The sequence below is a fragment of the Gymnodraco acuticeps genome, unplaced genomic scaffold (genome assembly GCF_902827175.1).
Source record: "Gymnodraco acuticeps unplaced genomic scaffold, fGymAcu1.1, whole genome shotgun sequence".
NCBI lineage: Eukaryota > Metazoa > Chordata > Actinopteri > Perciformes > Bathydraconidae > Gymnodraco > Gymnodraco acuticeps.
In genome coordinates this window covers 146,123-173,565 of record NW_022991973.1, presented here as the reverse complement: position 1 = coordinate 173,565, position 27,443 = coordinate 146,123, and the positions used below count along the sequence as shown (strand labels likewise).

The 27,443-nt window shown below is 40.8% G+C and overlaps 1 protein-coding gene across 1 annotated transcript; it reads left to right on the top strand.

The window, feature by feature from the left end:
- Nucleotides 1-4,547: 4,547 nt before the first annotated feature.
- Nucleotides 4,548-22,243, top strand: mylipa (myosin regulatory light chain interacting protein a). Its single transcript, XM_034200959.1, has 7 exons — nt 4,548-4,775; nt 6,177-6,367; nt 14,657-14,842; nt 16,874-17,071; nt 17,229-17,393; nt 18,460-18,877; nt 20,803-22,243. The coding sequence occupies exons 1-7, from the start codon at nt 4,689-4,691 to the stop codon at nt 20,992-20,994; spliced, it is 1,437 nt and encodes a 478-aa protein (XP_034056850.1). The 5' UTR covers nt 4,548-4,688; the 3' UTR covers nt 20,995-22,243.
- Nucleotides 22,244-27,443: the final 5,200 nt, after the last annotated feature.

Genomic DNA, 27,443 nt, shown 5'->3' with positions numbered 1-27,443 from the left:
AATAATAGTAAAGACAAGATAAATAAAAAGTTTAGAGTAGACCATAAGTCACTGTTACGTAATGGCTATATAATCCTAATATTATAAATCCTTATGGCATGGGCTGTGTGCTCTCAATACTTGAAAAAAACATACGCTATTCAATTTCTCCCAACTAGCCTATTATAGTAAACACGGTGTGGCCCTTTCCCTGTGCGGTCAACCTTTGAACCAGATCCGTGATGAACGTGTCAAACAAAGTGTTGAAAAGAATCTGAGAATTGATACTGAATATTTCAAATTGCTTTCAATGCTTATTTGCTGCAGTACATATATACACATGAGTACCAGCTGAGCTCTCTGCTCTACCTTTTTTCAACAGCAAGTATACACACATAATGCTGTAGATTTGTTAATACAAATCTAAAGTTGTATGCCCTCAATGGTTTGTTAATTTTCCCCTGTGGTGTCAAAGATTATAATGAATATTGATATTTTACGGTGGCCCTGAAGTGCAAGACACCACAGCATTTCACAAAACACAACAGCATTTCACAAAACACCACAGCATTTCACCTTGGACGGAATGGGTATTCCTTAGGGAGAACACTTCTTGTTTGTGATTGGACAGAGCCAGCCATAGAGGCACTGCTGTGATTGGTTGTTTTTGCTGCCAGTCAAGAAATTACGCTTCGTGATTGGCCCAACACATCAGCCGTTAGCTGTTAGCACACACTCAGAGCTCACAGCTCCTCATATCTGTTCAGAAACTGGACAAAAGTTAAACATATACAAAACACAGACTGTCTATGTCATGGTGAATACAGTCGCTGCTTTATTTATGTCTGTATGACGTTGTTGTGAGTGTGGACGGAGCAGCTACAGGTTAGTTTAGCCTGATCGATCCGATTCCGATAGGATTTACATGGAGATACGGCCCGCCCCCTCTCCAGCGTCTTGTTTGAATGACAGGAATAAACACAGAATTAATGCTTTATTAATTCATGGTTTTTAAGGGGCTTATCTCCATGTAAATACTATGGTAGACCACCCAATATTCGCATCGCTCTAATCGCTCGAGTTTCACCGCGGCTGTCAGCTGTGTTTGCTCCTGTCATTCAAACAAGAGGCGCTGGAGAGGGGGCGGGGCGTATCTCCATGTAAATGATATGGGAGATACCAACTACAACAAAATGAACATATTTGACCGTGATTTAATTTCACGGTCAAAAGTGATGCCGAAGTAACTACATACTGATAACGGTTAGTACAAATCATGAATTAACGCTTTGACAAGTCTGCAGATAAGACGGCAGGCGAAAAGCTTTTAAAATGCGTCTTTTCTGAATGGAATCGGATCCATCAGGCTAAACCAGAGGTGCCCAGTACGTCGGGGCAATGCTGGTAGATCGCGAGTCATTCATAAAAAAAAAAAATCCTGTTCCGTTAAAATAGACAAAACAGGTTTTGATCCCTCCTCCCTTGGCCTCCCTGCCACTTAATTCAGGAGTTTACTTGATTGACAGAAAAAGCGACCTATCGCTTTCCAGTCTGTTAACCCAGAATGCAAAGCGATACAAAATCAGTCAAGTGCCGGGAAAACTCAAATTAAGTTAAAGAGACAAACAAGAGACAAACAACAAAATGAGTGCGGGACCGAGCAAAAAGCTAAAGACAAACCACTTCCACCCAGAATGGGAGGAAGAATATTTGTTTGTGATGTCACATTCAAAGGTTATTTGCCTTATTTGTAAAGCAAGCGTCGCTCTGCCAAAGAAAGGTAACGTGGAGAGGCATTATCGGAGTGTTCACAAGGCATATGACAGCGACTTCCCTCCGAGTAGCGAGTTGAGAAAGAGAAAGGTCATGTATTATTGCTACACAAATATTATCTCGCAATCTTAGTGTCGCCAACTCGTTTCTAACATGCAAAAAGACAAACAAATGTCGGTGTATTTTCGATCTTTCCAATCGAGACGAGATCTCTCTCTCTCCCGTCTGTGCGCGAGGGGGCGGGGCAGTTTACACACACGCGGCTGCTACAAGCAGCAACACACGGAGGAGATGGCGGAGAGAAGCGCTCCAAGGTGTGGTTAAATGTTACCCGTCTTGAGGTGGACAATGCTCCTTGCCAAGAGAGTTCAGCATGTGAGGGCGGTAACACGAGCAATGTGTCTAAACATTTAGCAAAAGTGCACCACATCCAGACGGAGGAATGCACCGGGTTCCACTGTCTTTCTAGCAGCTCTGTAGCCCCATCCACGAGTAACGTTTCCACGTCAGGTGTTATGTATGCTAGCAGCAACACACAGAGTTAACTCAATGATTCAAACATGGGTTAATGATTATAGGAAACTGAGTTACTCTTTTATTTTGTTAAAGTTTCAGCTATTCTGTTCACAGTTCTGTCAGATTATTTAATACGATTTGGTAAAACATTGTTGTTTCTTTTGATGTGAAATATTATTTATTTAATTTAAATAAAAAGCAATGTTAGTTTTGTTCACAATTTGTTAATTTAATAATATATGTATTTTTGAATCAAGTATTCATCTTTATTGTCTTCATTGTTAGTTTCCACATGCCTAAAACAACCTTAAGCTAAATCTAAAAGTTGATGGCTAAATAAGAGCGTTTGAGAAATTGTGCAAGGCATGTAATAGTCTGAATAGTCGATTAGTCGTTTCATTAATCGATAGATTAATCGATTATCAAATTAGTCGTTTGTTGCAGCCCTATTATCCCATGTATAAATAAAACGTGTTATTCAGCAACCCTTGCAATTTGGGATTTTATTTTTGGTTGGTAGACCTCGGTGAGCTGGTCATTTCAAAAGTAGCTCACCAGCCCAAAAAGTGTGGGCACCCCTGGGCTAAACTAACCTGTAGCTGCTCCGTCCACACTCACAACAACGTCATACAGACATAAATAAAGCAGCGACTGTATTCGCCATGACACAGACAGTCTGTGGTTTGTACATGTTTAACTTTTTTCCAGTTTCTGAACAGATATGAGGAGCTGTGAGCTCTGAGTGTGTGCTAACGGCTGATGTGTTGGGACATATTTCGCTGTCGGGTGTTGACCAATCACGAAGCGTCATTTCTTGACTGGCAGCAAAAACAACCAATCACAGCAGTGCTTCTCTGGCTGGCTTTAATTAAGGTTTTGTTTCAAAGATACAAATTCCAGGATCATGACAACACTAGTCACACGTTTTAGGGAATGAGGTCATAGTAAAAATGTCTGGTGCTCATTGAATTGGCAAGATTGATCATTCACCTCAGCTAAGAAACACATCAATGACTTATGTTGTATCTGATTGCAGTTTAATCAGCATAACTTGTTTTCTTGAACAGCCAGATAAAGAAAGTCCTCACACATGTGGTATGTATACATTTGAAAGTCATCTCACTCTAAATAAGTGCTTTAATTCTGTAACTGAATGAGGAAGTGATTGTATCGGAGTCACTGATGCTGCATCGGGAATGCAGTGGTGGGAGAGTAGACAAATATGGAGAGGCACGCTGCCATTACCCTAAAATGTCCCCTGGCAGACACACACAGGGCTTGGCTGAACACTATGCCATTGCCTCCCCAGAGTAAGTATGACTCAGTGTTTGCCTGCAGTTTTCTGCAGTGTCTTCTGACCTAGTCTGTATCCAACTGTGGAAATTACAACACTGATGATGAATAATGTATTACAAAAAGTTCCATATTGTGGAAAGGATGCGGCTGAAATTGTTCTCTTCACCTAATTATTCAATCGCTCTTCATAAATCAGTCAATTTGTTACACACCAAGGTAGGAAACAAACAACAATGCAGTGATTCATTAGGCAGGGGAAAACATTTGAAATATTAATAAAAGGTTGGAGGTTGAACTAACTTGTGGAGATGCCATACAACTGTCATCACAATCTCATTATGATTTGATTATTCTTCCTATCTGCAGCACTAACACTGTAGCTATATAGTGCATATGACAACAAATCCTCTCTTGAATCTAAAGACAGTTGAAGTTACCTTTATCTTAACCCTTTGATAACCTAAAAATTTAAATTAAATTAAAAGTGTTATTCAAGCACACGTGACCCCAGTTCAAGGATACAAAGCTACACAAGCAGGGAAAGGTGGAGTTGGAAAGCCAACTGAGACCCCTTCATTAAACATTCATGTAAGCTTTGGACAGAGTAGCTTTGCAGGTTATTTTTCCATCCACGTGGCTATCTTTAGACTGCATTCTTATACATTATTCACTCTAACCGAGGGGAAACCCGTATACAAGCCATTAAACTCACCCTAAGGTCTACTGAAGTTCGTTCAAATGTCTAATTTATTAGGAGCAGGTGAGTCGAAAAGCCACTTTAGCTTCACGCAACAGGCGAGCCAGGCGAGGGCGCAGTGCACTCCTCACACTTCCTCACACGGGAGGTGAGCTCCAGCCGGAGAAGCATGCGGCTGTAACGCGACTTCTGATTGGTTTAGGTTCTGCAGCGGATATGTGAAACTCACTCCCATTGGGAAGGCGGAGCCGTGCATGGCATTTCATTGATATAGCCTACAGCTGGTGGCTCCAGATTCACCACACGGACTGGAAGGGCTATGAAAGTGAGGAAGGCTTGATGTAGGGGTTTTTAAAGAAGGCTCGAGAAGTGTTTTATTATTTTTTTAAAGGTGGCAAACCAAAGATTAACAGAATACACAGCTAAAATGCTCTGCCACGTTACTCGTCCGGATTCAGTGGTGATGGAAGTGGAAGTTGATGCGAAGGCGAACGGTGAAGACTGTCTGAATAAGGTAAACTGTGGTGGAGAACACATCACGTTTTGTTAATATAATACCTTTTTTAAAACGCAGTGTCATTGTCAGCCATGGTAGCGATGATTTTGTTGCCTGGCGAAAGTTTAGATGTTCCTAAACTTCAGCTCAATTGTTCATTTGACTCCAATGTGTGGGTATACAGATTGCGAAATTAAACGACGATGAATGCTAAATAAGATGTATCGGCTGCTTGACATAACATTAACTGTGGATATAATCTGTTAACACAACTATGGATACATCAGCCTTATTGTTGCATTTGGGTAAGCGGAAACAAAATGTTCTCCTGCGCCCATCGTGCCAACAACCAAACATCTGTTCAGGACAATGAAACCTTAGGATGTCGAGTCATTCTTGAAAAGCACGACTTGATGTACATGAAGCAAAGTTCTGATGCATTGTGGTCACACTGCTGTCGTTTACCTGCATGGCTTAGTCAGAGGCAGATGGCTTTGTCCAGGTTACTTGAGTTCATTCTTCTTCTGCCTTTTGTAGGCACTCAGCGTTCTCGCTACTTAGTTGCTTGCTGACATTTACCTCTTTTCCTAAAGTGGACATAAACAGGGTGGCATGCGAACTTTTCCTTTCATCAATAGCCTTAAAATGTTTTTTCCCCCACTTTTTAAAAAGCTACTTCAAATGCATGGCAACTTGCCGTGGGTATGAATGAGTTTTATCTCAGCCTCCGGGCTCCCTGCAGACCACCACCAGCAGTTATGTAATAACCCCATGGCCGCGGGGGCGTGGGATTGTGGGTTTGATGAGCCCCTTTACCCCGGGAGAGCCTCCAAGTTTACTTCAATCCTATCGTGTGCTTTAGAATATTGATGGGATTTATCTGTGAGAGTAGCACCAGGGGAGCAGAAATCCTAATGAACTAAGTGATAAAAGCAGCCCTATCTTCCTCCGCCTCTTACATCTTGCAAACACTTTATTGATTCTCGGGAAATGTGTTGATTCTTGCCACCCTATACTGGGAGATTAAAGCCAATATGTATAGTTCTCTTCAAGGACATTTAAGCCTGCTGTAAAAACTCAAAATGTTGAGTGTAAAGTCAAAGAAAGATGCACTTTCAAATAAACTGATGTCCCATACACTCTTCAAATAACTGATAAAACCCCTTTTTACTCATTTATTTTTTCAAAATCCATTATGTGACTGTTTGTTAATAAATGTGCAATATACATACCCGGCTGCTATATCTTCATAACTGTTTTTTCTATTTTGTAAATTGTGTAATCTTTGTATAAAAAATATATGCATGCTTCTTAGTTAACATTAAGCTGTCTTTGGCTCTTTCCTGTGTAACACATGTACGTTTCCCCTCTGTGGGACGAATACATTTATTCTGATTCGGATTCTTTAATCTCTTTCAGGTTTGCAGAAAGTTGGGCATAATTGAAGTAGACTACTTTGGGCTGCAGTTCACGGGCAGCAAAGGAGAGAACCTGTGGCTGAATCTGAGGAATCGCATCTGTCAGCAGATGGATAACGTGACGCCGTGTCGACTGAGGCTGAGGGTCAAGTTCTTTGTGGAGCCCCATCTCATTCTGCAGGAACAGACGAGGTTTGTTTACCATCTCACGTGCTTGCACAGACTTTGTTTGCATGCAACATGAACGTCTTCACATTTGTTTATGGGCCTATGAACAGATAAAGTTTCCACTTCCTGTTTGCAACATTATCTCACATCTGCTGAACCGCTTCAAATTCACCAGAAATCAAATCTAGATGTTTTTTTTATTGAAACACTTAGTAATGCATAAGACATGCAATAATGAGCACATGACGGAAAAATAAACTCGTTTCCACAGCCTAATCTAATCACTGTCTACAATACAGTCGAATGCCCTGTAGTAACCTCTTCGCTGAGCCGGGGTTACTAAAGTTCGTTCTGGCAGGAAATGTGATCCAGCTGCCCTGGGGGTTTGTGTCGCTCTGCATCTGCCCCCAGGGATCCTCTGTGCGACAGCCAGAACCTCTGTCACTGCCCCCATTCAACTCCAAATAACTTTTGTTGTGCTTTTTCTGTTTCAATTGTTTGTGGCCATTTTTGGTCTGAACAAAAGCACACTCCACGATTTTCTTTTGCAGATGCTGTATGGAAACTGAGATAGGCCTGTGTCTAGTGTTTTTTCCTTCATAGGATATTATCAATATGAGTCTCTGTAATACATAGTGACATTTATAATCATGTTTGAACGCACCTGGATATATATTTTACGGATATTCTTTTCTGTGCTCTTTGAGAGATATTTTATCCCAGCTGTATTTATTTTAGTAAAACAATAGCCAACCAAACAAAACTTCCCCTGGCAGTTTACACAATTATCTTAGCTTGATGAAACAAAATATTTGAAACAAAATAACAAGCCTTGACAGGTCTAATTCCTGACTCGGCTATTCATGACCTCAGTTTCACTTTAAAGTTATAAATAGCAATTGCTCTAGGAAACTGCCCAAAGACTTGTTTAACACACAGTGTCTGTGTGATGCTGTGGATGTTGTTCTCACCTCAGGTGGTGCCGTCATTGTTTGATACTGCAGGGTTGGAAGTTGGAACCATAGATGAGAAGGCAGGGCAGACTTTGGATGGGAATCTGTTTTGGTGGGCTGCTCTTGTCCCCTCTCTTTCACACTCAAACACAGCGTGCAACTAGAAGGGTTCATTAAACCGACATGTATCTGCCTCGGCCAGTAATTGCCTGGCATTCTGCTAAGCTCTGTTGTTCTCCACTTCACCACTGGCTCTCCTTCAGCTGTTTCTCTCATTGTGGCCTATATTCCACTTTTCCTTTTTTTTTCTTTTGAAGAAAAAAAGTGAAAGGCACGGGGGAGAGTGTGATCATTGAAGACCCTTGCCTGCACTCTGAGCTCCACCAGATAAGCAGGGGTTATCAACAGATGGCTTGCGGGGTGGGGGTCATGGGGTTTGTAAAAAAAAAAGTGAGATAAAGATGTTAGATGGCAAGCAAGGGGTGCTGCTAATAAAAACTCACACATGGCGCACACACCAACATGCTGTCAAGTTATGAGTTTAATTTTGGCAGAGCCTTTCTGCCATCCATCTGCTCAGATGTGATTATAAGCAAGCTCAACACAGGGTGAGATGTTGACAATGCACAGCAGGGGCATTTTGGGGAAACTGCTATATCATTTAAATGTGTTGTGAAATGATACATGGCATTTCTGCTGCTCATTTCCTTTTCTTTAAGGTCCCATTTAACATATCCATGTTGTGGTCACCTTTGACCTACTTTAGGCTCCCACTGCCTCCATGTTCTGAGTGCAGGCATGCTTCCAGGCAGGCAAGCATGCAGAGCTCACAATGGCAAACACATTGCACATTGTTAGTCACATGCCTCTTGGAATGAGTCCAATTCTTAAGTTGTTAATTTAGATATGACACAACACCGCCTTATCTACTTTCACGAACAATGTCAATTTGTGAACGAGTTTTAAAAGTTAAAACCAAGCATGAGTCACTTCAGTATAAATGCTCAGAACGTACACACAGCAAAAAGGACTGCATGGTTCCACGACTCTCAGTAGAGCTGCGGGGAGGGCCTCTTTTTCAGCGCTCTCCTTATAGGCCTTATTACATAACCTGCAGTGCACTGGGCGCACAGAGCTGCTTATAAGCTGCTGTGTACTCTGCTTCTACGTAAAGCCTCGCAGGTCACTTGCATGTTCTTGCTCACATGCAGCTGAATATTTGGGTACTCGCTTACGTTTATCTTCCTTTTCTTTGGTAGGGTCTAATTTACCTCGAAACGGCACTATCCAGGATAAAGTCATAGTATTTAAACCCATTTCCTAGACTCCATAATACCTTTGTAAACTTCTCACCTAGGTTTGGTTTCTACTACTGAAAAAAAGGCTGTATCTATTTTAAGTTACACGGCTTAAGTTGAGCTTGATTCCATGGCAGCCGTATCCTCTGCTTCTAAGACCCTATTTTCCTAATCTCATTGCTTAAGATTCTCACTCGCACAACTCTACCAAGCTTGTTTTATTAATCTCGTAAATTTCCAAATTATTTTGTAAACACGTCTGATTTGCTCTGTGTTTCTGTGAGCATTCACTGATGGACACTTAAGGGATTCTGTCCCAAGGGCCTCAACAAAACAGCCAGTGTTATCTGCATCATTTAACCCCACTTGCTAAGGGGTGCTTCTGCTTTAAGTATGTGAATGTTTTCCCTTCATTAGCACTTGTATTTAACATTCTGATCAGGCAAACATTGGATGTCCTGAAAGGGCAAAGCTGTTGGTACAGGATTTATTAGAGGTCCTGATTGTTAACCTGTTTACCGCCCCATGGTTTAAGCTTATGTTTATCTGAAATCTAAACAAGGAGCCACATTAGTTTTAACCAATGAAAAATCATTATTAATAATTGTATCATTATTTGCATGCATTAATTGTATTCCAATGAAGAGTTCCTTGTTCCACCAAGCAGGTGCTAGCTAATAACCTAATGCTAAGAAAACTAAAAGACAAGACATTTATTTCCCTAAATAGGACATAACGGTCTGGACATAATTCCACACTAGAATTATTTAAATCTAATTTTAAGAACTTTGCTCTACTGATGTCATTGCTCTCACATGACACTGTTCCTTCCTTCTCACATCATCCCAGGCAGTTCAGAGACATGCAGGTCAGTGGTACTAGAGGCTAGGCAGAGGTGAAAGTGTGTGTTGACTTGCAACAGACTATTGATCTGTCCAGGGCGTTTCCTTGCCTTTCCCAGAGTGAATGGATTGGAGAGGTTTCAACTTAATGTAGCATTTGTAGAATAGATCAACTGAGAAAAATATTTTCCAATAAAAGTTTTGACTTTGCAGGGATACCAACAATTACATTAATAATCATGAATAAAATGCAGCAGCCCTACGAAACGTTTGCAGTCGGAGAGTAACAATAGTATACTTGATATTCTGCACGATTCAGCTTAGTCATCGAGCTTTTCTACCAAAATCTCTGAAAAAACGTTCACGGTTATTTATTCCGGTCACACACAAGTTAAAATGTGTAACTAACTGTTGCAGGCTACAGAGACAATCAAGCCAAAGATCACTCAAGAAGCCTGTGGGCCTTCACCTCCCTTTCTTTATTGCCATGCTTCATTGTTGGTAATTAGTAGCTTTTAGCCTCCATAAGAGTTTGTTTCCTCCGGAACTGGAGTAACCTACCCTGATTTTCGTATTTAAAGTCATAACATTAGACCTTTCCGAAGAACGACAGATTTGTTTGATTGCTGATCTTTAATCACTGTTTTACCATGCAGTACAGAGCACCAGCCTGTAACAGAAGGCAGTTAGCATACAAACAGCTTCTTTGTTTTATTGCTGTACAGCTTTCAGTTCAACTTGGAACAGAGCAAAGGCACATGCTATTTAGAGCTTGATATTTGCAACTTTCTGATAAATAACACAATGCTAAAACTTTTCTTTTTAAGTTTAACAGTCTGACTTTCCATTCAGCCCACACCATGGGGGAAGATATTCAACAGGGTCTACTATAGTTCATTGACCGCTAGTAACCTCACAGCACACAGCTCCTGGCAGTGTGTCATTTGACTCGCTTACAAACCACATTGTTGAGAGCCCGACCGATGAGGTCTGAAACTCTTCTGGTGATTGGCTGGATGAGGTGCAGTCTCCAGGCAGAGGTGTTGGGTTTCAGTTTGTGGGGACGTTTTGTTCTTCTGTGAAATGAACAGGCTGACATTCTGCCTACTCGGGGAATAGACATTGAATTGGGGCAGAAATCATAAAAAGGAGACAATGGGTTTTATAGATGGGTGGAACAGACTAGAGAGGGTTTAGTTGACTTGGTAATGAGTGTCTGGTCTTACTTAAAAACCCACGCCTATTCCTCCTTTTTGTCTACGTGATATAAAACTTGCAAAGATTTGTCACATTTTTATATAATAAATTGCCCTGAGACTGCAGTTTGGGATTGTATCTGTGTTGTATTTATGGTTCAAAGACTTGGAATAAAACTGGAATAATCTGATCTCCTTAACTCAGCTCTGTAGCCACTGACCTATTTTGAAAACATTTTGTTTCCAGGGTGTTCAGGTCTGCTTTATTTGAATGATTCCAGCCAGGCTATCAGGAATTCAAGCATTGTTGCAGCACTCAACATGAGCTCCCTTTCCACTACAATCACTGTTTGAATTGCCTTTATATCTCCTTTGCTGTTAGCTTTCCCCTCGGTATTTATGAATGTAAACAAGTAAGCCTCTTAAGACTTTGATTATGGTTTATCTCCCTTGTAGGAGCAATGAGATGGACACAGTGTAATACACTAAAGCAGGGCACTGACTTGCAGTGTTCCATTTGTCTGGTCTGAAGAAAGAGGCGATGATGACTGCAGGGTTCACAGATGACTGTATCATGATGCATGTGTATGTGTCTTATAGTAAAGTGTGTTAGTCAATGATATGTGGAATCCAATGTGCTGAATAACAGAGGAGTGGTCTAGCTGCTGGGGAAACATCTATGATCCTGATGTAGCATGGCATCCTCATGTCCCAACAAGAGACAGATTTCAAGTCATGAGATTCTGTCTAGCCTCGTCAGCATAAATAAAATGGTTCCAGACAAATCCAGTCACTTCAGATCAGTCGGCCTCGAATGGTGTGCCCACTTGGGGAAACATTTCCAAAAACATTAACGCTAAAGTCTTTGAGTTCTGTGTAAACCAATCCATCTCAACCACCATGTTGAGAGTTAAGATTTATGAACTGTTGTCTCTCCCAAGCCCTGGGTGTAGGATGGACCTTGAAAATGCTGAGGCAGACTAACAGTTATCTGAGGTGAAGCTATCTGCTTTAATATAGAGGCAACAGAAGACGGCAGGGTAATCTGTACAAAACTGTTGCCCTTGTTGTTATTATAACAAGAGTTCTGCACTAAGCTTGTACCGAGAGCAGATACAGTAGCATTATATCTTCACCGGATCCTCAGTGGGATAAATTGTTACCCTCTGCTTGTGAAGCAGCTGTTTGTTGCAGATTGTCATGTGTTTGTGTTGTTTGGCAGACTGAGTGCATATCTGATGCATCTCATTCAGCCCCAGGGAAGTCAGGCAGGAACAGCTATCGTTGAACTAAAGTTACCTCAGTTGCCGAACCTGTTCACCTGTTCCATTCCACAGCTTATAATTGGTTATTTATTCCCAATGGAAATTGGAAATTGATTTTTAAACTTCGCTCAGCAAAGCAAACACCTGTTTACACATGGGTGCCCGCATGAACCCAGGAATGCACGAGTCAGATGTCTTGCTCAGCAGCCTGGTGGACAAATAGTCCACATCGTCACAGATGGTTGGTACAGTGGAGCAGTTGAGGTTAAAGCTCATCAGTGGTGGAAGAAGTATGCAGATCTTTTACTTAAATAAAATTACTAATAACACACTGTAAAAATACTCAAGTACAAAATGACCTTGATGATGGATGTCAATAATCTTTTAATTGGCTAAATTAACCAACTAAGCTGTTATTGTACAATATTTCCAGTGAATTGTAATGGAGTTTAACTATAAACATACAAAATAACATGTTCCTCATTATTGTACATACCGTACTTGAGTAAATGTACTCGGTACATTCCACTCCTGAAACGAGTCATTCTGCCGACGACACCAAACTAACAAGCCAGGACTCGTTCTGAAGGAAGCTTTTTATGATATTAAATGCCTTGCTCAGCTTCACAGTAACCTGGATTTACATGTTCCAATCCCTGCATGAACTATAGTAACCTCCACAGCCTGCCCTATAATAAACTGAAGGCAGACCTATTGTTTGCGTCAGGCAGGTAGCTAACTAGCAGCGCGTCATCACATGACGCCTGCTGGGCCTGACACAATAGAGATCAGTGTGTGTGTGCGCGTTGGAGGGAATGGGATGTTTAACACCATATCAAAGCAGTGTTTGTTATGCCTGAGGCTGGACAGCTATGGGGCTTCGTTGTTATGGTCTGGCTTTGTCAGGGTGGTGGAGACTGGCTTTGTTTGTGTGCCTCATAGCTGCTTTTGCTACTGTTGCTGCTCCTTGGAAGCACGTGCATATGTGTTCAGTGAGGTGTGCCTTGTTATTGCATACTGAAGATGTTGCAAAACACAACTGTACATATTCTCTTATGCCCTCAGTTGTCCCTCAAGAGTCTGGCTTTGAGTCCCATAAGGAGACGGAGGAAATGTCAACTCCATATTGTTCCTGTATCTCCCACGAGCATTTCAACACTACGCGTTTTCTACGTTTTCAAAACACAATGAGTTGATATTAACTTAATAGAGCTGCGTTAAGCGCCGCCTTCCCCCTCCACTCAAGGGTCCCCTCTAAAATATCCTCAAGTCATGGTATGACCTGATTTGCACAAATGAAAATGTCTCTGTTCGCATCATGCTTCAAAGAGAACTGTAGCCCGAAGGAGTTTTCTTTTTCTTAGTCGGCAATAACAAGCAGTTTCTGGCGCATTCTGCTTTTAGTCGACCACATCAGGATGCGGTGGGCCAAAAACTCAACAGCCATTTTTTTTGTAAACACATTACAATGTTCTACAAAAGAAACTCTTGTCTGCACAGCAAGCCAACATTATACTTTCATTTCTGGCATTGTCAAGTCTGAGCTGTCTGAGCTGAGTGTCTATAGATCAGGAGGGTTACACAAGGTCACTGCATCAGCACTGCTGCACTGGCTATTCAGGTATTTGATTTGAGATAATAACAGATGGCAAAGCCAGGATGTTAAAATGAAACGACTGAAGTCTACTGGCAAAACAAAAGATTTGCAGCCAGTAAACAACATTTCCCAGTGACAAGCTGTCGGACTGGTTTGTAGTCACAGAAGCAGCTGATTTAAGACTATCTTCTTAGGGTTACTGTGTCATAGGTAATCTCAAGGAAGGATCAGTTTGGGTTACTCTAGTTCAACACTCTTCATGAAGGATTGAGTCATTCAGGTGGTTATTCCTTTTGACGTTTTGTCTCCTGCTGCTAGAAGGAAAGAATTCCTCACATCTTCTGGTCAAAACAATGGAAAGGACCTGCCGTTGATTATTTGTATTGAGCATTTAGCTGTTTTCCTTTTCCACAGCATAACTCAATGTTCTCATTTATTAGTTCAGCCCAAATGGTAACAATTGTTGTTTTTGACCAACGTTAATCTTTGAACTATTTTCCCAACAGTCAAATAAACACAGCTTTTTTTTCCAAACAAGAATTCCCTCTTGCAAAACAAGACCAGTGGAGGCTTGTCTTGAAATAAGCATATTGCTGGAGTGTGGGGTAACAGCCACAGAGACATATAGGATGCCAGCCATTGTAACTCATTTCCATTATTGCATTCATCTTCAGACTTGTCAAGGTCATCTATTGGCCAAGCAGATACAATTCAAGCACTTTTGCCTTCTGACTCACCATGTTAAAAGTCCAAGTACTTCCCCTACTGGGATAAAAACTACTCTCCCCCTCTCCACTTCCACTTTTAAAGCTGTCAATTCACACTTAAGGAAGTTCTTGTAGTTGTTTCTGAGGAAGAGATTGAAAAAGAGAAAGTATCTTTGTGGCCACCGACCAAATATCACAGTTGCTTTTCCCTCTGCTGCTCACACACCCCCCTGGCGCATGTGGTGCAATTCTGGCTTGGTAATGACCACCTGCTCCGGCCTATGTACTCCAGATGCTCCGACTCCTCAGCTTTTACACATTAAGAAACGCAATGGCTGACCTATGACTTCATCTAAAAATATATACGTTGCCTTAGTTTGTTGACTTTATTAACCTAAATGGCAATTCAAAGATTTGGCATTTGACCAATGTATTCTTCTCTTCTCGTCCGACAGACACGTGTTCTTCATGCACGTGAAGGAGGACCTCCATAACGGGCACCTACGGATGGGCTCGGAACAAGCCGAGGAGCTGAGCTCGCTCCTGGCACAGGCAGAGTTTGGGGACTACAACCAAAACACAGCAAAGTACTGGTACTCCGAGCTGTGTGGAGAGGATCCCAGCACGGCCACCATGAACAGGTACATCACTCTTTAAGAAAAACAACATTGGCCTCTAGAAAAGCATGGAGTAAATTCCATGAATGCATAAAAACATTTTTCTTATTGCATTTCTGGCCCACAATCGTTCTGTTCTCTCTGCATTTTACTGTAATAAAACCTACCCTGACTTGAAACCACCACTTATGATGTTGGAATTTTTATTTTACACAAGACAACTGGAATTTGAACACATAACCAATAGCCCCCTATACATACAGTACACGTTAACAAGCCCTGGCTAATAATTAAAACCTGTTCCCGCCTGAATCTCTGCCCCCTCCCATCTCTGAGGGAGATGGTCTATAAAGATATGATAAGTAAATAAAAGGTCTCGAATAATCTGATGTGGCAGCTGGTGTTCAAGGACATGTACGAAATCAAAATGCTACCCTGAACAACCAAAAAGCAACACAATGCTACACTGAGTTTACCGGTGGTGGCTTTAATACATTTGCAGCCTTTTTATATAAAGTGAAGAGGTGAAAGACTTTGATTAGGGGTATATCTCACACTTGTTTTTTCAGCTAAGATGCGCACGCACACACACACACACGGATCAGTCAAACGGCAGCTAACAGGAGATCAGATAGCGTGTGTTTGCACAGTTTCACTAACAGAACCTCCATACTGTAAACCTTGAATGTTTTCCCTGCAAACAAGAATAGGGTAACATCGTTTTGCTACTGCAAGGTTTTGGAGTCCAAGAGCATAGATCCCATCGCATTGTGTAAAAACAGCAATGCCTGTCCCACCTACAACTTCTGGGAAATTATCTAAGAACTACTGCATTGTCTCTCTTTCCAGTTGCTGTCTGAATAGAGAGCCTTAAATAATACAGTAGGCAAGTTTATTTATATAGCACCTTTCAACACAAGGCAATTCAAAGTGCTTTCCAAAAATGAAAAGCATTAAGAAACATATAATAAAAAGGCATTTAAAAACACAAATTTAAAAGCAAATATATAAAATGGCATTTAAAAATACTCATTTAAAAGCAAAGATAATAAAATATGAATAACAAAGGTACATGGATAAAAGTTACAGTGCAGTTTGAGACACACACATCTGAAATGTCAATCATTGCAGAAATAGTTTTCTATGAGCTCACTTTCTTTTTTTAACTTATCCTTTAGTTATTTCTAGTGTTTCATGCTAAACGAACCCCCCTTTGAAAAATTCTAATCTGACCCCATGGTACCTTTTTTTTTGTTTTCGCCGAAACTATCCCTCTTTTTTAAATGCACATTAGTTAAGTTTACCTTTTTTGGTGTCCTCCAATTATCAAGCCTCCTCTCCCAACTGCTATAATAACAATATTTGACATGTGCTGCATTGAAACAGACTTACAGAATGTATCTATGCACTTCCAAAAAATGACTTTGATTACATCTGATAGAATAATCTCTATATTGTGGATTACTAGAATATTTTACTAGAGTAAAATACATATTACGTTGGGTTTTAAAAACGAATGCTACTGTGTTTTGTTTTTTTATACACAAAAGAGGTACCCAAAAAACAACTTGTATTACAGTTATAAGAGTATACTCAAATTGTACTTGTACCACAGCTGGGCATTTGGGATTTTCCAGCAATTTTCCTGGACAGTCTGAAATCAGCAGGCTGTTGCTATTGCTAAAATAAGCTTTCAGCTAAGCTGCCCAAGTATTGATCTCATTACATTACATTACATTGCATTTAGCTGATGCTTTTATCCAAAGCGACTTACAATAAGTAATAATTAATCTCATAAGTATAGTTGTCAGAAAGAACCATTTTAGCATCAGTTCTCTGCCTGAGGGCGTGTTAACTTTGACAGCTAAAACACTCTAGTGTGTTATTTATCCTGCTCGTATAATACTCCCGCCACACCGGTTGCACCATGGTAACAATGTGATCTGTATGCTAAAGCTTGTGTCAGAACGATATTTCCAATCTGACCTTTAAAGCTAAATAAACTCAAAGGGTTTTCTTTTTTTCCTTTGTCTCCCCACCCGTCTCCCTGTGCAGCATCATTTCCAGACACAAGGCTCTGGAGGGTTTGGGCCCGGGCTCTGTGGAGTACCAGGCCCTGCAGCTGGTCTCCTCTCTGGAGCATTACGGCGTGGAGTGGCACTGGGCGCGCGACGCAAACGGCCAGCGGCTCGCCATTGGAGTCGGCCCTGAAGGCATCGCCATTTGCAAGGAAGACTTCAGTTTAGTCAACAGGTATGTTTCAACTAGACAAATGCAATTAGCTCTGTGTATTTTTATACTAATAGTACTCTTCATGTTGCAGATATACATCTTTTTGGGTTTTAGGACAATGGGTTATTGAAGAATATTCAACATGTAATGGTTTCTTCCCATTTTGCTCCATCTTTAGAATAAGCTATCCAATCATCCAGATTGCAACCCAGTCGGGGAAGAGTGTGTACTTGACAGTAACCAAGGACACAAATGACAGCGTGGTGCTTTTGTTCAAGCTGATCAGTAACCGGGCAGCCAGCGGTCTGTACCGAGCCATTACAGAGACACACGCCTTCTACAGGTGAGAGATAAACAACATACTGTACTCAAACCCAGATCAATGACTAAGGCTATATAGCTGTACAGTCAGAATTAAATATATTCAAGCCTTTTTAATAACTACTCAATGTTCCACTGCCTTACTTAATTAAAGGTATCATATAGACATGTGGTGAACCAAGATATCAATTAAAATATATTTTAGGCTAAGCTTCTCAGTGGATTTCTGTTTTTCTTCATGTCTGTTTACGCTCTTCGCTACAGCTGTTAGCCATTCATAAACCTGACCTTTAAATGTGTTGTGTGCACATTTGTTCTGCTCTATTTAGCACCTAGTTGCTCCTGAGTATGCACTCTCACACAATTGTACACATTGACTAACTGCTGGTACACATTCTGCAAAGTGGGACCCATAAAACCTGTAATAGACCTGATCAGTGTGCATGAACAGGGAGATCGTGCCGGGCCATCTTTAGTAGAGTCGGAGAGATTTGAGTCTGTCTGAAGTTTGCAGTGGGCAGGAACAATTCAAATGGCTGAGCTATGAAATTGTTGTCAGTCAGTCACAAAGGTACAAAAGACAGCCCTGTCCTTTTGTTTCAGGGATGGGTTTTAGCTCAGTCTGGAAGGAATGTCTTCTTCCTGCTTTCTCAGAAACAAATATTTATCTCATAGCAGTGAAGGTGGCCCGCAACAGGATGAACATGAGTTTCCTGGATATTAAGTGCAAATGGAGTATTGGATAAACAGACCCTCCACAGTTTGGGGAAGAAGAGGCTGTACATGTATATTCAATTTAATTATCCACTCCTGGCACAATTAATGTATATATAATATCCTGCTTTATATTTCCACATGTATATTTTTTACTTTGTTTTTTAATGCTATTTTGGATTGTTTATTTCTAGTCTTTTAATTTCTCTTATGTACTATACCTTGTCTTTTCATGCTGCTGCAACGCAAACATTTCCCAAATTGGGATCAATAAAGTACTTGAATGTAAAATGTTCAAATGCTCTGATTTTGCTGACTGTAGAAGTCATGTCTTATCATTTTTGTAATCACATCCTATCTTATTTCATTTCTAGGTGTGACACAGTAACCAACGCAGTGATGATGCAGTACAGCAGAGACTTTAAGGGCCACCTAGCTTCCCTTTTCCTCAACGAGAACATCAACCTTGGCAAGAAGTACGTCTTCGACATCCGACGCACCTCCAAGGAAGTGTACGACCAAGCCCGCCGCGCCCTCTACAATTCGGGGGTCGCTGACCTGGGCTCTAGCAGCGGCGAGCGCTCCTCTCCTTCGCGCTCCCCCAGCCGAGACGACCCCCAGGACGAGGGGCTGGACTGCGGCAGCTGCCAGCAGAGCAGAGCGCTGCAGGAGCGGCTGCAGAAGCTCCGGGAGGCTCTGCTGTGCGTGCTCTGCTGCGAGGAGGAGATCGACGCTGCGTTCTGCCCCTGCGGACACATGGTGTGCTGCCAGACCTGCGCAAACCAGCTGCAGGTGAGACTGTTGTTCCCTCTCTGTGTGTGTAGACCGGAAGACTGATGAGTTTGTTTATAAGCCACGTTGGTAAATGATGATAAATCATTAGTGCGGTTAGCATTTCCACTCGTCATATTCACTGAGAAATGACCACTGCTGGTATTTGCTATAGATTCAAAGGTTTTATTGTCATATGTGCAAAGCTACAGTGTAGACATGGCAATGAAAATCTTCTGACCTGAGCTCCAACAATCCAACATATAATGTACAAAAATAAAAAGTAGTGCAAAAAGTCTATATACATGTAAATATGATATGTACAAGAACGGAATATGAAATAATGTAAATTAAGACTAAATTAAATAGGTTTATTGTGTGGATAACAGGGTGTCCGCGGGGTCTTAAAAAGTATTAAAAGTTGATAAATAAATTTAGCGAAAATTAAGGCTATTAAAAAGTATTAAACGGCATTTTCCAAGGTATTACATTTTGTAGCTTGTTTTCAATAAGTATATAAATTGTCCAAAGAGGTTGTATTCTAAAGTCTGCCTGAATGTAATCGTTGCGTAGGTCTGTAGTGTGATTCTGTGTAGTTTATTTATGGCATCCCGTTGGATTTGAAGTCATCTGAACAGGACATCGCACGCTCACTGCTTGATAGCACGCGAAGGTCCGTTTACGCCAGTTGCTAACCAACATCGTTATGGGGAAATGCAAGTTTGCGTCCAAATGGTTGGAAGATAAGGAGGAATCAATACTGTAGTAAATGTGAGGTAAAGTGTGTTGCCAATGTAACCGGTTAAAACTCCAAGTGGCGATGAGCTCTTAAAATGTATGGAAAGGGTCTTAAAAAAGGTCTTAAAAGGTCTTACATTTGACTTCAGGATTCCTGCATAGACCCTGGATAACTATTTATATAAATATATTGCATATGCTGACGTCAACACCACCTTAGAAGCAGTATTTTATTAAAGTGAAGTTTGCTTTGTTTTTCCGAAAGCTCTTTAATACTTTAAGTTTTAACTTCCATCCTTTTTTATAGTCCTCTGAGCAACATCCAAAGCTCTGCTTGCTCTCCGCTCACCCCTCACCCCTCTTTCTGAAGGCAGATGGTGTGTGTGAGTGTGTCTTATGGAGGGACTATAGCAGCCAGGCAGACCTTACTTCCATTTACTAAGAAACATGAGTCAGTAGAAACTGAAGGGGAGAAGGGGAGTTCCACAGCTTTCAGCGTGATTATGGAAGCTGTTTTCCCATTATAGCAATCCATTACAAGCTTTCCTGATTTTAATATTAGCTTGTGTTCTGAAGGAGATTTGTCCTTCAGTCTTAACATTGGCTTGATGACCCGAGTGGTGACTCATTAGTTGCCTTGATGGCAGTCAACAGTCCTCTCCACGACTCATTTGAGAGCAAGTTTCCGTGACACCGCCTACTGTGTGATAATGGTTACTTATTTTGTTAGCTTGCCTTGCACCTTTAACTTTTGCTGGCTTTGACACATTTGGCTTAATGTCACGCATCTGCTGGGAAATGTGTGTTGACCCGATTTGTCACATTGTTAACTTGTTTTCTTTCTTGGAAATGGCCAGGAAATGTGCTTGAGGGCTTTATTGTCTCAAGATCCCTTTGATAAGCATAGACATATATTACCAAAGGTTTATGGGACAGTAAAAGAGTTCACGTCTTAGGCCCCGGCCACACGAGGACGAAAACGGCTAAACGCATAGGATCCCGTTATCGTTTCCGCAGTAGTTTAGTGCCGTATTCGGTCGTCCTCGTGTGGCCGAACGGTCTATATGACACTAAACAGTAACGCAAACGACCGTTTTCGTCCTCGTGTGGCCGGGGCCTTAGTTGAACCACCTCAAATGTCCTTAATTTTTTGTAAACAAACAAACAAACACCCGATGCTTACTACTTTTCTCTTTCCTGTCCCTCAGCTGTGTCCCGTGTGTCGGTCGGAGGTGGAGCACGTGCAGCATGTCTACCTGCCCACCTGCACCAGCCTGCTGAACCTGACGCTGACCGACAACCACCAGCACCGCAGCCCCCCCGCACCCATCCACAGAGAACTGGCTTCTCCGCACAGCTGCTCTGCAACAGAGTACGAGCACAAGATCTACCACACATAGAGACAACTCCACCAAACTCAATTACGAACGCTTTGAAGCAAAACCAGCCAGATTGAGGTTTCACGAAAGAAGAAACATTCCTCGTCCATCTGTGTTTCCTGCCCAGAATCCAAGAACTACCAAACATTCAGAAGCTCGTGAGCATATTCAAAGATGGACACACTCAAACCACTCCCTCAACTAGTGTGTGCGTGTGTTTTATTGTCATTTCCCTTTGGATTGTCACTTTGTCTTGTTGGTTCTTTGTATTTGTTTGCATGTCATCTGTCCAAATCTTATTTTAAGACGGCCCCTGCCACAAGATGATTTTAGATTAGGCTCTTATTGTCCTTTAAGTTATTGCATCAGTTGACCTGGTACAGAATTGTTTTATTCATTTGTTTTTTCTTCGTTCCATTTCAGACTCCTAGCCCCAGAACCATATCGTAAAAGTATGTGCTTAGAAATGCACATTACCCATCTTTATTTTAACGATTTGACATTTTAAAGCTTCCGTTTTTGGATTTGAGAACTATATTTTATGTATAGTGAAATCTGTTTTTAATCCATATTTAATTTCTTGTTCTTCATGTTCTCTATGCCAATTAGGGGGTCTTTGGAGGCTAAGCAGCTGCTCAGGGTGTATCGCTGCATACTAATCGGGTGCTAAGGCCACCATGGTCCAGTTTTATGTGATCTCTGGATTAAATGCGGTTCTTTTAGCAAACTAGAAATGTGACCTTGAGTGTGAAATGCAGTATCTTACTTTCACAAAGGATGTTGGATTTTTCCAACAGCAGCTGCTTCCTCTAAAAACCTCAGCTATACATTTCTTTCTCAAGGGTGTACTATTGAGTTCCTGTCTCGATATTTTTTAAAAGGGTACTAGGAGATCTGTCTGTGCAATACTTGCTTGATTTTTGAAAAGCTTTTCAGTTTTATTTAATTTCAAAAGACTATTTAAGAAAAAAAAAACATTGTCACTTTACCAAGGATGTTTGTAGAGGGATTGGCCTTAATGTAGCAGTGACATCGTGTTTATTATAAACTTTCCACAGACTTTTTTTCTGGTAAGAAAAGGAAAACTTTTATTTCTTTGACGCTGACTCGATTAAGCTCAGTCACTGCAGGGGAAGGACTTTTATGTTTCACATTGTGCAAGTAGCGATTTGTTTCTGTTTTCTGAAGCAAAAGCCACCAGAAATAAATCCTTTTTATATATTCAGTTTTTTTTAACGAGAAAGTATTAATAAAGTTTTTAAAAAACAAACTGCATTTGTCTGACATTATTGCATGTTTTATCAAATAAAAAAACCTTGACAGGAAGGCTGTGGAGCCGAAGATCACTGGGTGAAATGGATAGGGAAAACAACTTTTTTAACCTGCCTTGTCTTGTGAAGGCAAAATACGGCGTGTGTTCATCTCCTTGGGACTGAGATAATCCCTCAAATAGCAGAAAAGAAAAAACATCCTGTTTGGTAAAAGTGCTCACAAATGTCTACCAAGGCCATGAGTCTTTTCTAAAGCTTTAAATGGGTAAACAAGCAAAAAGAAGTTGAACTTGCACTTAGCTGACAAGTCATTTCTGTCACGACACTCAAACACTCACGTTGTTCCCTTAAGCCGATTTACTGAGTCAAACTGCTGTCAAAATATTCTCTGTAAATTAAGTCTTTATTTATATAATCTGTTTCTTAACTATAGAAAAAGTATTACAGTTGTTTTTTTAAACCTGGAATCCCCTTAGTCAAACTGCTGTTGACATCATACTGTTCTTAGTTTAAATTTGCAAAGCTGTCCCGATAAATCAGTTAACCTGCTGTCTTGAAACAATCTGGCTCTTGTGGTTTCAGAGGACACTTGGTGAGAAGAGAAAGGGCACAACGTGTTTTCTTATTAAATGTCAGGCTGTGCGGAGCAACTACCTGCTGTGACTCTCCCCTCTCTCTCCGGCCCCCCAGGTGAATCCCACTCTGAAAGGTCAACACGTCCTTTGTCACTGTCAGACTAGGAGAGAGAGTTGAGATGAAACAGACTCCGTTTGTTGATTAGAAATGACGAGCTCCACTGGACTGTGATTATAACGTCTGCTAATAATCAGTGCAGCAGCAATGGATGAGTCAGACTTCAAATCCTGTCTCTGAAGTTTGAACCCCTCTTTTTTTCATGACCCTTTGGATGAGGATACTTCTCTCTTTCTCTCCCCTATCTTTTTCTTCCTCATGCATCACTGCTATTAAACACACTCCAAGGACACTGATGACAGCAAGGAGGGAGAGACCTTTGAGTGCTGTGAAGTCAGTCAGTCAGCCAGCCAGGCAGAGCTCAAGTATCATTGCAGGTTGTAGTATAAGATTTGTTTTATCTTAAAAGTTAAACTTTAACCCAGGAACACAAGTAAACAAAATGGAACATCTGTACATTGGACATGCTGCAGCCTGAGAACAGTGACACATGTTCAAATCAATCAACAACTGACACAGATTCACATGCATGAACAGCCACAAACGGGGCCAAACTGGTCAGGTCATGACCCCTCTCTGCTCTGATTCTCTGCCTGACCCAGTCTCAAAGCACAAGCAGGAAAACTATCAGTCATATCAGGATACAGGTGGATAAGCTTATCGTATTATGTCTAGAGAATGCAGTGGAAAAACATGGAAACACTGCAGAGACGTTAAGCTCTTTCACATTTGAAAACATGAGAACATGTTGTGTTGTCACACACTAATCTGAAACGTAGCTAAAATACCACACACAACTGCATTAATCTCTTGTTGAAAATATACAACAGAAAATGGATTTTGCAGTGGGTGGTGACATGGAGGCAGAGAAACAGAAAGTGTTTTTTATTCAAGATTGAGGATTTTTGTGTTTGCATAATCTGTGACATACTTGTGCTTTAATAGAATCATGTTTTAATAAAAGCCTGCTAATATTTGGGGCATTTACAACCCTTTTAAAGATTTGAAACAAATAAAAATGAACTTAAAAAAACCAAACATGATATATCAGACAGTTTACAGTATATATTTAAATATTTTGCCCCCAAAAAAATTCACAAACAATTATTTTTACTGTATCAGATTGTATTGGCATTCTTTTGCAAATGCCCATTTTCTACTTTGGATGTAGCCAAGAGCAAAAGTCAATAAAATGGGATTTGTGACCCAATTTTCTATCTGACTATGACTGAGCTGCTGTACATTTTGGTAATGCCGGATTAAAAGGGTTCAAAAATAACAGTCCTGTCAGGGTTGTGCTGTGTTTGAATATAAACGGCGTAATTGAAAGCACAGGCTGAAAAACACAGGAAGGTGTTTCAGGGGATGAATTATTAAATGGAAGAGGAATGTAGTGATGACGCATGCAGTTAGCCATTTCCTTCAGCCATTTCCTTTAAATAAATCCCTTGTTGTAAATATATTCAATTAAGAGATCCCCATATGTTTTTGTCCTGTACAGAAAGCTTCCTTTACGTCCACTGCCAAACGCAGGCAGGATGTTCTGAGCAGCAGCCATTACTGAGGAATTAGTTCTCAGTGCGCATCTATCAGTGCCAAATTCATGACAGATTTATGATTTATGATTGTTTACTTCAAATCCAATGTTGACGGGGAATAAGAGTTACATTTGGGACACGTCGAAATAACAATCACATTTCCACCAATTATGAAAGAGCTGGCTGATGATAATGTGGAGACCATCTGAGGCTTGTGTCTTGACCACTGCATTGTGGTTAGGGTTGGGCACTTGTTTATGACTTAGAACACATGCTTTAGAATTAGGCTGAGCATGTACACTCCAGTTATATAACAAGCTGATGTTATGAAGCACAAAGAAGAGGAGAGAATAAAGAAAGTGTTGCTCCTTCCCCTGCATATCAAACCGTGTCTGAGCAGATTTGCCATGCTTTCTTCTAACCCTTAAGGGAATTTGACCTACTTCTCCAGAGCTGGAGTTTGTTATTAATTGTACATGGATGCCTGTTTAAGTGTAGTCCAAGCAGAACCCTGAGAGAGAGTAAGCGCTCCACATTCAGCTTGATGTTGTCTCCTGCATTTATTTTCCAGTTCATCACTTCAAAACTAAAAACCGCACACAGTGTACATTCCCTGATGCAGGAGGTTCTTCTTCTCCCCCGTTACCTGAGCAACTCAGGTAGAAAACAAATAGAATATTTAAGTTCTTATCATTTCAACTCATGCCAGGAAAAAGAACATCAAAGATTCTCAACAACTTCACCCACACGCTGCCATGTGGATTTCACATCTGCTCGGCCCAATGACACACAGCCAAGGGAAACGCAGCTCTCTGAAAGTGTTAGGGATAACTTCCCTCTGGGCACACAGAGCCCGCCTCCTGATGGCAGCGTCAGATGGTAACTGAATACAGGGCCCAGTGTGCGTGTGTGTGTGTGTGTGTGTATGCCGTGCATGCCAAGGTTTTAGAAGAGTGTAAACAGCCTGCCAGTGCCAGGCTAAACAATGTTCACCATGCAGAGTATTTATGTGTTGTCATTAGCACATCTACTTCACTATGTGATGATGAAGTCTGGTGCTAATATATACCTCAGGACATGTTAACATCTTAAAATGGGAGGACAAGGTTGTTTTAATGACTTATTAGCCTATTTCCACATTATGAATGACAGCAAAAGGTAACTAACAACCTAGTCTTAAGTTTGTAGAAAACAAGTACAAATACTTAGAATGGAACTCCACAAGTTAAAGTATTAGTTATATATTAAATGTTGGTGTTTTCCACATCTAAGTATGCACTTGAACAAATAAAAGCCAGCAAAAAAACACCTGCAGCGCTACATCCCATCTATGTTTGTCATTCTGCCAAGTGTCTATAAATGTCTGGATGTGAACAAAACAACAGACTGAGGACTCATCACCTGAACTAACAAAATCAGTACAAAATGTCAGGCAATCAATCAATTGTTGAGATGTTTCAGTCCAGACTAAAGGAGTGGGTGACTCCCTCAGTGCCATCACAAGTGCCACTCTGACACCACGAGTACTGAATGTCAGATCACAACAACATCTTTTATAAACACAGGTTGTGGGAACCATACATGTTTATGGTTACGTTTCAGGACATGACCTTAAAGATTAAATACATTGTACACGTTCAGACAGTGAGACTGAACCATGCCATAAAAGCTGCACTTTCACCTACTTCCGTCCTCGGCCTGTAATTCAGACGCACACTATAGAGTCCACGGCAACAAGCTGACTGAAGGTATATGTCTTACGCAGAAATTAGGCCAACATTTTATTTTCTTATCCATTTTATTGCCTGAAGAGGTTTTAAAAGGTTGACCTCATTTAAGCACCGTTTCTGCATCTAATAATGCAGTTCAGTGTGACGTGCACTGTTGGTTAAAGAGCAGTGGGCTTTTAGCGGCTGCTCTCTCATAGCTGTGGACTGCTCTTATCTTATCAGTTATATACTGAGGCATGAGGTCAGACATCTGTAGATCCAGTGCCAATCATGATTTTTTTTTTTAAAAGACCGTTTGATACAGTCCGTTATAGACTGTGTTGGCGATGTTATAAGTATAGCTTTGCAAGCAAATTACACTGGAAGAAGTTGAACTGTAGGAAATGTTCCCTATGGATAAGACTAGATAATAAGTAAAAGTTGTTTTACTACTTTGTAAGACAAAAGATCAAATTAACTTTTCATACTTGTCAGTGTTGTCTCAACTGACTTGTTAAAGCTAAAGCATCCCTTAATTTGCAGATTTTAAAGATTTTAAACAGCTTGTCAAAGAATGTTAAGAGCAGAATCACACAGGTTCAGTTACAGCAGAGAAGGAATAATAAAAACAAAAATACATTATTTCCTTTTGCTAGAAACTGCAACATGACAATCACTTTAATTACATATACAAGAAGTATGCTTTGTAAATAAAATGAATTGTTGTTAGACCGTACTTTCCATTGAGAGGATTGGATTGGATTTACTCCCAGTGTAGACATTATTTCCGTTCATTCAATGTGTTACCATTTTAATTAAATCACTTTTACTTGATTTATTTATTCATATGGAAATGCAGGCTTTACACTGAAATGTTCCCCTGAGTAAACCTCATTCACTTGAAGTCTTTGTGGCGGAAAAAAGTTAATTTTCACACTTTTCTTACTTTCAGGAAAAACTGCTTCCTATACGGAGAGACATTCTAGTTAGAAACAATATAGCAGTGCTAGGACAAAGGGACACACATATCACAAAGGCCTGTCTGGTTGCCAGGACACACTTTAACAAGAGTTTCAACCTGGCGCTCACGCTGCTCTTCATTGGTTTTCTTTATCTGTGCTGACATCTACTGGCCTTACTGTGTACTAACAATGATACATGCTGGGAAATACATGCAGTACGTATGTGCGGTAATGTAGGGGAGTTAATTGAATCTGCTGCAATGAAAAAGATCAAACATCATGTCAAATGGACATATT

Bases quoted from the DNA above. Each gene is read 5' to 3' on its own strand.
- mylipa (XM_034200959.1), top strand. From the start codon at position 4,689: ATGCTCTGCCACGTTACTCGTCCGGATTCAGTGGTGATGGAAGTGGAA. The intron at 6,368-14,656 runs GTTTGTTTACCA...CTCGTCCGACAG, and splicing joins ATTCTGCAGGAACAGACGAG to ACACGTGTTCTTCATGCACG. The intron at 17,394-18,459 runs GTGAGAGATAAA...TTTCATTTCTAG, and splicing joins GAGACACACGCCTTCTACAG to GTGTGACACAGTAACCAACG.